The sequence below is a fragment of the Pinus tabuliformis genome, chromosome 8 (genome assembly GCF_031772625.1).
Source record: "Pinus tabuliformis cultivar Carrire ecotype Pingquan chromosome 8, CPIR1, whole genome shotgun sequence".
Lineage (NCBI taxonomy): Eukaryota > Viridiplantae > Streptophyta > Pinopsida > Pinales > Pinaceae > Pinus > Pinus tabuliformis.
In genome coordinates this window covers 927,103,213-927,115,425 of record NC_142294.1, presented here as the reverse complement: position 1 = coordinate 927,115,425, position 12,213 = coordinate 927,103,213, and the positions used below count along the sequence as shown (strand labels likewise).

General features: G+C 35.7%; 1 protein-coding gene across 1 annotated transcript in view; it reads right to left on the bottom strand.

Annotated features, from left to right (window-relative positions):
* Nucleotides 1-10,954, bottom strand: part of LOC149238555 (pescadillo homolog) — a 190,108-nt gene extending 179,154 nt beyond the window's left edge. The window contains exon 1 of the mRNA XM_089369605.1: nt 10,817-10,954. Within this exon, the coding sequence (XP_089225731.1) occupies nt 10,817-10,954 (138 nt within the window). The remainder of the gene's footprint in view (nt 1-10,816) is intronic.
* Nucleotides 10,955-12,213: the final 1,259 nt, after the last annotated feature.

Sequence of the window (12,213 nt, the reverse complement as noted above, 5' to 3'; positions counted from 1 at the left end):
TGAGGATAGCTGCTACCACTAGTTTCAATAAAGGAATTACTCACTCGATGGAAGCCATATTTTTCACTGATTTTACCGGGATTTTCAACTTCAACAACTAGATTACCCAAGTCAAAAGATTCTTCTAATTGCAAATTCGAAGATGAATGAATTAGGGAAATTTTGTAAGAAATCTGGCTTGAAGAGTTGTCTTCATGCAAGAAAAGAGATGATAAGGGATGGGAAGAGTACTCACTGATTTGATTGTTTTCATTTGCATCATGGATAATCCCACCACCTTGTGCCAATTGAGAGGTTAAGTTGTCAGATGAAGCACTTGAAGTTCATGGATTATATTTGTCATGAGTAGATTCATTGCCAACAGTAAAGCAAAAGGGGTAGTGAGATGAAGAGGAAGTTTCAATAAGCAAATCTTCTTTGACCGAATCATATTTTAGATTAAAATATTCATGAGAAACCAAAAGATTAGCTGATACACCTGGGCATTTGTGATTGCATACATCAACATAGTCATCATCATTATAATGATTGTTTCCCAAGGCTATGATTGATTGAAATAATTAATTACATTTGATTCACTACCGAGATTAGAAGATTGAAAATCATCAAAGAATGGAAGCTCATCATCTTCACATGGATTATTTTTTAAAATAGAAGAAAGATTGAAAGGGCATTCACCTTCCTACTCCTCTCCCTATGTAAAGTGACTACCTTGTACCTGATTGCAATTTGAACAAGCAACACAAAGATCAACAGAGTGTGAAAGACTAGATAATGGAGCAGGTGGATCGGGGTAATCACAGTACAAAGAGTCATGGCATATAGATGTTAGAGGATCACAAAAATCTAGATAATATTGGAGGCTAGAGTTATGAATGATAACATCATGTTGCAAAATGGGGAAGTTGGTCTTCCCCATAGGCTTCATGAGCCATTATGGGATTTCCTCCATTGAATCTGAGTCATGAGAAACAAAAGAAGAATGAGAAGATGGATTAGGAATTTGGTTTATGGATTTTTCAAATTTATTAGCATCGCAAAGAGGCACATTCATTGGAACTGGAAAAGGCGGAGGACAAAGAACAAAAGGAGTGGTATATTCCTCCTATGAAATTAGAGGTGTCTCGTGGTTCACAAGAGTTGGGGAGGTAGGAAAATTAGGGGGTTCAGGCTCACCGTGTAAAGAGATAAGAACCAAGTGCACAAAATATTGTTTCAAGAAATCCTTATTCATGTCTTCTTTAGAAATTTCACAACAAAGGTGAAGGAATCGATTAGAAAAATCCTCATCTGACTCATTAGGCTTCATTCTTAGGAGATTGATTCTTTTACAAACATATCGGTAACTATACCTATCAAAGGCTTCATGAATATCCCCGAGGAAATGATGAAGGGAATGGATGGAAGCAAGTGACAAGGTATGGCACCATCGATTAACATGACTTTCAAGGGTGCGGAAGAAAAGCACACAAGAAAACTCTTCATCATTGATTTTGTAAGATTCACAAAATTTAAGAAAATCATAAATGTGCTTGGTTATGGATGTTCCATCCTCACCATCAAACTTTAAATGGGATAAGTGATAGAGAGGTTCATTGGGGATTTAAAATTGATAAAGGGAAAAATTACAAAAACACCTAGAGAGTAAGATTTGAGTATGATCCATTTTAGATAAGAGGTTAAAACCAGTTTCAACAGGCTCAACTTGTCATTTGGCCCTCCTTCTAGTGCCATTATTGACAGTGTAGGAAATTTGTCAACCAAGGAGTCTTCCCAATGTGAAGTGCCAATTAGACCTCACACCATCTAGAGAAGGATCCTCATCTAGGGATATTGTCCTGATTTCCATATATGTTAAAGATACGCCTTCAACCTAACTATTAGCAAGAGAGAGGAGTGCACATGCACCTTCAAAAGGAAAGGGGGGTGTTTCCGGTAAGTGTTCAATCACATGTGGTTATTTCACTACTGAGGGGAGGAGAAGTGATCCTCTAAGAGAGAGGTAGTAGTACCACCTTAGTAGAGATGCACATGAACACGAAGGGTTTGTACAACATCAAGCAGAATAGTCCAAAAAGATGCGATGATCATTGAAACCAATATAATGAGGAATATTTGTCTAATATCCAGTGGAAGAGTTGATGATAAGGCAAAATGATAATATAAATTACAACACATTATCAATATGATAAGTACCAAAATAACCGAAATAGTTCAACTACTTTAGCATAGATGAAAGAAAACATGAATTACAAACATTCACAGAATAGTCTTACAAATATCCATAATTCATGCATTAAGAACGTGCTAGCCTTGAAGGCTTCTGTTATTAAGTAAAAATTCCAAGACACATGTATACAATGAACATCACTAGCTCAAATAGTGGAGTGTTGGAGTGACTCTTTGCTCCTCAAAAGAACTGATTTGTCTCTTTAATGCCTTGCGAGAGGAGCCAAGGTGAAAAATCCTTTACTCAGATAATGAGGGAATATATATAATCAAGGGGTGATGCTTTACCTTCCTTGTGACTCTTTGACTACCGTCATGACTATCTGACTTCCTATGACTTTTCAACTTACATGAATCTTTATATTCCATGTGTGTCCTTTGGATTTCCACTTTACAATAAATTATGAATACAATTTATATGATCCACAATGACGATGTGGCATATAAAAGCTCATGACATGACATGACATGAAAATGCCGACATGGACTGCTTGATGACGTGGTAGTGTTAAGCCACTATTGTTGTTGTGTGCTGAGTGTTTGTTTGAGAATGATCTTCTTTTCACCTCCATATGACTTGGTGATAAGGAATATTCAATGGTCTTAATTCTTGAGTTGTGATCGCAAACCGATGTTCCTTTTTCTTCTCTTGATTTATTAGCTTATGTATTCATCTACAAGTGTGTATTTCAACAAGCTTCCCTCCTTCAACTCCTTCTTCATCATCTTTCCATGGTGTGATCTATTACCTGCATCTGTAATACACTCATGATGAGACGACATCAGTTTGAAAACTCCCTATTCTAAGATTGTGCATTTGATCCATTACTGAGTTGGAACTAGGTGAGAGGCCAGGAGAGAGGGCTTAGCAAATGCACATTGCTGAATTCCAACAGTGAGGGGTGAGATTTGAGCTCTCATATTATGCAGTGCATAGTTCTAAGAGGCTGCAGGATAGGCTGAGGTGATGAAACACACTGTGCAGTTTTGGGAGACAAGGGAGGCAAGGATATTGTGAAATTTCCTAGTTCAGAGGCTTAGGTGATGAGCTTTTGTCTTTTGATTTTGTAGTGGACAGTGAAGGTCGAGATGGGAGGAATGATTACACAATTTTGGAGGTCAAGGTAAGAGCTTGAGCATAGAAATTTCATAGTGCAACAGTCCTTGGAGGTAGAAACTATGAATTATGTAGTGTCAAGGGGAAATTTATTAGCTAGAGGACTTGAACTACGCAGTGCATAGTTCAAGGAGTCTAGGTGAAGCCAAGTTTCTTAGTCGGGAAGCCTTCTCAGAAATGGTTAAGTATAAAACTAGTTAAGAGACTGATGTGAACAATGGTAAGGCTTCGACTATGATCTCACACTCAGAATACTTGATGACACAACAACATAGATCACCCAGGAAACATGAACAATAAATTTCCCTCTGTGTGACCACTTTACGACCAATTATGACAAGTGTGACACTTAAGACAGACTTTGGGACAACCGTGATGACACTTGCCTGACAGTGCTCAAAACTTTGTGAATGAGTGTGACAAATTTTTACATAGTTAGAAAAATCATATATATAAATATAGACCCTTGAAACCATCAAAACAATCTTCTACACATTATGTGACAACTAATCATGTCGAAAGATGACATTTAACCCATCTTGAAAAGGGGAGAAAAATACTTCAAGAAAGCTCATGAAATAAGATTCAGTGTTTACGATGACAGTATCCAAGACCAAGGAAGGCTCATAAATTGAGTGTAAATGAAAATTTGGAGGGTGTTGTAGCAGCTACAACACAATGATATATCACACTCTAAAAAAAAGCTCGCGGACGAGAAGTTATGGCCATTAGAAAAACAACAATAGTAGAGGACCCAAAAAATGGAGCAAAAACCCAAATCAATAAATTCATTAAAGAGTGTGTATGTTAAGGTTATATCAATAGGTTAGAGTTCTAATCAATGATAAATAGTGGAAAATTGTGCACAAACATAAAATTGTAAAGTTTTAGTAACTTTTCTCCAATTAGACGCTTTTGATATCCATATGAAGAATTGGACGACGGATACTTGCTTAATATATCCAAATGTTATCTAGGAGTAATTTCCTGTCCCATAGTGATATGTGGAGCCTCTCATGGGATGCCATGTGGCATGATGATTTAATGATGTTTTCAACATGCTAAGGACCATTAAGCCCCTGGGAGCAGGTCATGGGGCATATTCATATGGATTCCTAAAAAACTAGGCCTAAAATCTAGCGCGAAGGGCAAGTTCACAATTTTTATGGTCGTATGGTCGACTTGCAGTTAAACTCTTGTTTTCTTTTGCTCTTCCACTGACTCATGGTCTTCTCCCATGTGTTTTGGTCCACCAAATACAAATATAAATACATATTCCATGGAAGAGTATGGAAAAGAAATCGTGCAAGATAATGGAAAGCATTACACTTTCTATGACTGTTGGTAATTATGAGTTTGATATTGGTTCAAGTCTATTGATTTAAGGTTTGGCTGCAGGGAGGTTGAGCTATGGATTTTGAGTCTTTGGAAAACAATGATTTGTGGTGAAGCTCCACCATTTTATATAATTCTTGAATAGATGAGTATTATGGTTGAATCTCAGTGTTGTCTAAGTGGTCGAGTTTGTTCAAGTATCAATATTGTATGCAAGGTTGAGTTCCATGTTTGTTTGATTGAAGGGCCAAGGTTGAGTCTCACCATTATCTGAGTGGCTAAGATTCATCATTCTTGATTGATCTTGGAAAAATTATTGTGATCGAATCTCATTGTTATATGAGTGGTTGAACTCCATCATTTTTTATTGTTCTTTGACAAAGGATTATGGTTTAATCTTACTTTTGTAGTTGAGTTTGTTCTTGGACAAAGAAGTTCATGTTCAAGTCTCAGTAATGTTTGAGTGGGTGACTTTCACCATTATTCAATTGAAAGGACAAATTCAAGTCTCATTTTTTTCTAACTGGCCCAGCTCCACCACTTTTGATTGTTCATCTACAGAGAGAGGTTCATGATCAAGTATCAATATTGTTGAGTGGTTGAGTTCCATAGTTGTTTTATTGAAAGGTCGAGGTTGAGTGTTACTATTGTTTAAGTAATTGAGGTTTTTCTTGACAAAGAAGTTTGTGGTTGAATCTCATTATTGGTTGTGTGGTTGAGTGCCACTATATTTTTATTGAAGGGTTGTGGTTGAGTCTCACTGGTGGTTGAGTGGTTCATTTCCACTCTAGTTTGATTATAGGGCTGAAGTTAAGTCTCGCTGTTTTTTGAGTGGTCGAGTGCCACTATGGTTTTATTTAAGGTTCGAGGTCGATTCTCACTATTGGTTGAGTGGTCGAGTGACATTGTAGTTTGATTGAATGGATAAGGTTGAGTCTCACTATTGGTTGAGTAGTCGAGTGTCACTATGTTTCAATTGATGGGACAAGGTCAAATCTCAATATTGGTTGAGTGGTAAAGTGTCATTATAGTTTGATTGAAGGGTTGAGGTCAAGCCTCACTGAATTTGTTCAAAAGTGTAGCAAGAAAGACTCAATTTGACTTTAGCCTTAGTCAAATTGAGTAAATTTAATTTCCACATCAGTAGCACAACTTGGAGGTAGTTAACTACTGTGACATGGTTCTTTTCACCTAGTTAGCTTAGTAAATTCAAGTTAGTGAGCTTGGAGTTCGGTCAAGCATGTGTTGATTGCTAAATTCTAGCAATCTAGTTCAATTATTTTCAGTTGTACTCAGTTAACTAACCTAACTATTGATAGAGTCAGTTGAAGGTCAATTGAGGAGTGAGACAATAGTCTAAATCAAATATCTATCACTTAACTGATGAATGAACCCAAAATATATCATTCATGCATGGAATTAAAATTCTTTAGCTTGAGTGGAGGAATTAAGGTTAATGTAAAATTATTTGTATACTAGTGGAGTTTACAAAATTTTGCATGCGGAAAGTTTATCAATCCTTGGGAATTGCTCAAGGAAATAGGGACCTTTCCTATTGTTTAGGAGCTAAAATTAGCTTAGATTTGCACAGGTAAATAGGAGGTTGGAGGAGGAATAAAGTGGCTAAGTGTTGGTCAGAGATCCTCATTCAGTAGGGAGAACAATTTTACCCTTGCAAGTGGTGCTCAGAGTTGGAGCATGCAATTGTAATAGTTTCTCTATTTATTTTATTAATGCAAAAAGGATTGAGGGGTTTTTCCCAGTTGGGTTCCCCTAGAAATCATTGTTTACTTGTTGTTTGGCTTGTTGCATGTCTTTGCACCTGTCTCTATATTTTAATAGTAGAAGAAATTTATAATCTCTTGTTTTCAGTTCAAATACATTAGTAGTATAAAATTTATATCAAATTTGTACATGGCATCAGAGCCCTGAAATCATATTAGAGACCAGTGTTTCGAATTTGTTCTTTAGGAATTTCAAATTGCTGTTTCAGTGTAGCAGTTTTATTCATATTTGGGAGAATGGATTTCAACAGACTGAGATTGGAGTATGCCATAGAGGGTATCTCTAATTTCATAGCTTGGAAGGATCAGATGGAAGCAATTCATAATGATAATGGAGTGCTTGAATACACTCAGATTGACATTAAAAATCCAACAACATCGGATGCACAATAGTTAGCCCAGTGGAAGAAGGACACTGCAAGAGCCAGGAGGATTATCTTGGAAGGTGTGAGAGACCATGTGGTCTCAAATATCCATGGAAAATAAACACCATATTCTACGTGGAAGACACTAGAGGAGCTATTCAAAAATAAAAATCACTATAAAAAATTGGCCTTGAAAGACAAACTTCAAAACATTAGGATCCATAAAAATGATACCATCCCACAATATCTCTCTAGATTCAGTCAAGTTCAAGTTGAGCTTGGAGGGGTTGGGGTGAATGTTGCAGAAGATGATATAGTGAGCCTAGCTCTTCCAGGCTTTCCAAAATCCTAGCATAATGATTAGTACTCTGTGAATGGAAGGGAAAAATTACCAAATTGGGAGAGGTTGTTGTCCTATTTGGTACAGGAAGAGATCAAGAGAAATACCAGAGATGGAGTAACATCCAAACAAGAGGAAGAGGACTTTTATCTAGTTGGAAAAGGAATGAAGGCCAAGGGAAAGAAGGCCCAAGGTGAGGTTGAGTCCAACCAGAACAATGGAAAGAATAAGGATCTAAGCAAGATAAAATGTTTTCATTTCCATGAATACGAGCACTATGTTACAAAGTGTCTGCATAGGAAATCTAACAAGGAGCCTACAACAAGAGTAGGAGGAGATGCCCTATCATTTCAAATCGAGTTGGATATCACCCTCATTACTTGCTTGTTAAGAATAGTAATAGGGAGTGATTGGTACCTAGATTTTGGCGCCTCTTACCATATCACTGTTGGTATCAAACTAGGATTGTCCATTCCACTTAAAAATTCTCTTTCGATTATCATTTTTGACCATCTAACCTTCATATTCCAGCTATAATCCTTAGAAAATAAATGATATGATGTCATTATCATTATTTTTAGCTTGAAATTAATTTTTGGAATTATTGTGTTAAAAATAACATTTTTCAGAAAATTACAAGAAGTTGTAACTTCCTGTAATTGCTCCATTGTTTGACATGTTGCATAGAAAGTGGGTGAATTTGAAGATTGTGGGCATGAATCTAACTCTACACTGATGGTGGATTACCTATCCAATTTCGAATTTGAAGGAAATAGGTATCCAGGCAATGCTGGTCAAACCCAGCCACTTTAGCAGAATTTCTAGATTTTGTGAACAAAATAATTTCTATTTTGAGAATTTTTGCAAAATTGAAGGAACTGATCCAATTTCGACCTTCTTGGATGTAATTAATAGAATTATGTTAGGATAATATGGAGGAGGAATAACTTCTTTTGTTATAGGATTTATGATAAATAACCTATGAGAAAAGACTATGTTTCTGCTAGATTTTGGACACATGAAAGTACAATTTGTGCATTTTTAACTTCCAGACTTGATACAGACTTCACTATCGAGTTTCTGCCTTTAGATCCAACAGTCATATTCTTCTGAATCGTTTTTCAGTGTGCTTGTGAGGTGTTGAAGGGCCCTCATCACTACACTGGTACCCTCTATCATCAAGTTTCTTTACTAGTTGCATAGATAGATTTAAAACTCAAAGATTATTTTATGTGCTATAAGGAAAATTATGTGATTGAAATTGTTAATTGGAAAGGATTTGCATTCGTTGTGAAAAGAGCCTTGTAAAAGGACTCAACCAATACTGATCTTGAAGATTGACATATATATGCTTGCTGTTGTATAATTTCGATATCTACTTTTTAGCTTTAATTTCAAAGATAGTTCATGGTTTGATTTCCAAGTGATTCAGATTTGTAATTGTTAAATTCAATTTGCAGTTAGATAAGTGATTCTTGTAAGAGATTCAACTGTCATTAGTTTGCAACGTTACTTATCTTATTTTTTGCTTGGATTAGTTAAGTGTTGAAATTTCTTTGAATTGTTATAATCTAAGGATTGGAAAGGATTCTATTGAGCAAGATTCTTGTAAGGGAATGATAGGATTTTTAACCAGTCATTAATACTCTGTTTTTGTTACCTAGGAAATTAGAATTTCATTATATTTGTTTTCATGTATATTGATGCTTAATTGATTGAAAAGACAAGGAAGGACCTCTTGTAAGAGAGCATTGTTAATTTCATTTCATTAGGATATCATTAGAACCTTAAATCCTTCTAGATCTATATACATTAGATGAGTGCCTCTAAGTGTACTTTCTCGGGTTGATAAAGGAATTAAGAGCTTAAATTACCTTAGTAAGTAAAGGCCAAACATTTTGCCACCATTTCCGTGGAGGTGCAACTAGAAATATTTAGAAAAAAAATCTAAAAAACACTTAAAATCAACAAAACAACAAAACATAGATTTAAATTTATTTTTTAGTCATGTTTATTTATGTCTAGATTTAGGGATGAGAAAGGAAGATTCACAAAACCCCCCAACCAACAACTGACCCACCATTAAGAGCAGAACCATTAGAAAAGATTGAGTACACGACACCAACTGGAAAAGTTAATATGGAAAAACTTGAGGAAAAACAAAGATGAGGCCAAAGACTTACTCTTGTTGAAAGACAAATCCTACTAGCTCATGAGGAAAAGAAAAGATATATACCTAAGACTTCTACAGTAGGGAAACTAAAAGAGAGTATTACAAGAATCCAACAGCCTATCTTTGAACAAATTGTCCCTCAAGAACTAAAACAAGAAGAAGAGATAGAAACCTTAGATAAATCACAAATCACAAAGGCTGAAGATGGAGGATCTAGAGGACCTATTGCAAAATAACTAAGAGAATATGAGAGACAAATGGAAGAAAGGAGAAGAAAAAGAGAGAATGAAGAAAAATAAGGAAATGATACTCTGTTTGGAGGAAATCCAAATCCACCAGAAACAAAGGAATCCACATTTAAATTTCCAATTCAGGATAAAGGAGAGTATATGGATGAGGAAATTAAAATGAAAAATATATTGCCATCTTTACTACCAAACTTTTATGGTATGGCATCTGAAGACCCTAATTCATTATTGTTCAAATTTGGCATAGTATGCCGAACCTATGGATATACCGATGATGCACATAGACTTCAACTTTTTCCTGCTACATTAAAAGCAGCAGCACTTAGGTGGTTCATGGGATTAGGTGAACATTCAGTCACTGATTGGGATGACATGAGAAAAATATTTTTGAAGACGTATCAACCTTACTGTTGATCAAAAGATTCTAAGGATGACATCTCTAGAATGAATCAACAAGAAGATGAGACCTTAGAGGAACACTTGGAAAGATTCTCATATAATCTACAAAAGTCTAAACATAGAACCATGTTTGTTGATCTTATACGGACAATATTTCTCAAGCGCATCCGAGATGAGTATCTAGATGACCTCAATCTCATGGGTAAAGGGGACATTTCTAATTTACCTTTTGAAGAGATTGCTGACTTCTGTCAAAATTACTCTAGAAGTAGGGCAAGAAATGGAAAAAGAGATATGACATCTAAGATCCCTAAATCTACTACATGAAATATTACTAGAGCTGAACTAGGAAATCTATTTGAAGATTTCAAAACAGACCTTATAAGTACTTTGGGGAATAGAATAGATACTTTGAAAACAAAGAAAAGACAAGATGAACAAGAACAAGAGTTATCTATATTCTGTCCTAAATGCAGACGCAAACATGCTTTGAAAGAATGTCCTTTAGATAATGTGTAGATTTGTGGGTTTTGTACCGAAATTCATGACACCAAGGATTGCACAAAGATGAAAATTTTGCAGAATTATAATTTGGAAGCTAACGCAGGAATGGAGAATATGTATTTCATGGGAGCTAGAAGGCCATGGTAGCCAAGACCTCCAGGTATGTATTAAAATCCAAATTCAACAAATTATAACATGCCTGTTCAAAATTATTGGAATGTTCATATGCCTTGGAAAAATTGGTTTAATCAACAACAACAAACTTATCCACAACAAGGATGGAAAGGATATTCTTATCCTTAGCAGTTTACTCAACAACAACCTCAGCAATATCAACAACCATATGCTCAGCCATATCCACAACAATACCCTCAGCAACCAGTTGCTTATCAACAGTAGAATCCTCAACAAATCTTACCTTCTCCTCCACAAATAAATTCACCACAGTTACAATTACCATCCAAACAACCTCCTAAACCCACACAGCTACCAGCTCAACCCATAGCTAACCCAAACAACCAAATAGATAAACCAGCTTACAGCATAGATGAGGGACCATTGTACCCAACTCTACCACTGCAAAACATTAAACTAAGGTCAGGTCGAACTCTGAAAAAAGAACCACCACCTGTTCAAACACAGTCACAAAAAGAGAGTCAAAATGATCAATAAGAAAAACAAACATGCAGCAAACAAAATGACCCAACACAAAACAATCTAGAACAGGTCAACAAATCAAAACACTACAATCACCTCCATTTCCAGAATGATTACTTCAACCAAAATTACCCACACCATTGCCACAATTTGATGTTCTTGATGAATTGCGAAATGTGTATGTCAAAATGCCATTACTCCAGGCAATCAAGGATATTCTGATTTATACCGAAGACATTAAAGAGATTTGTCTCAAAAATCCTGCAAAGAAAAGATTTAATCCATAAACAATAGAAGTTATTGGCAATTTAGCTGGCCTGATGTCAAATATCATATCCATGTAAAAATATGTTGACCTAGGCATACCTAGAGTCACAACAATTATCAACAAAATTTCAATTCCAAATACTCTGATTGATTTAAAAGCTGCAATAATTGTAATGACATTGGACACAATGAAATCTTTCTAGCTAACAAATTTACAGTCAACCCTGATTGTTTTGGAATTAGAAGATCGCTCTAAAGTCATTCCTGAAGGGGTACTGGAAGATATAATTGTTTCACTGGACTCTTAGGAGTATCTAGTTGATTTCTTAGTACTTCAGCCAAATTCGAACTTAGGAGGACATCCACTCATACTTGGCAGACCATGGTTGGCAACTGCTGATACATTCATTGGATGTAGTTCTGGTAACATGATCATTTCTAGGGGCATAAAGAGGAAACAACTTACCTTGTACCCATCAACACAATCTCCAACGGTAACACAAAACTTATGGCTTGGTGACAAGTACAATGATTAGGAAGAAATATACTCTGTTTTAAGCATCAATCAAATGTATGATATCGAGGAGAATAAGAATGAAGATTTAGTGGAAATCTTTATCTCTCAACCTGATGTTTCAGAAGAGTTGAGAAATGAACAATACACTACTTCAAATCACATATTGGCAGAAAGATTTCAAGAAACTAGTACCATGTATTCTTTGAAAACATTATTTGAAGATATCTTTCTAATCAACTCCATTATAAATACACAAAGAAAGACTATAGAAATCAGCC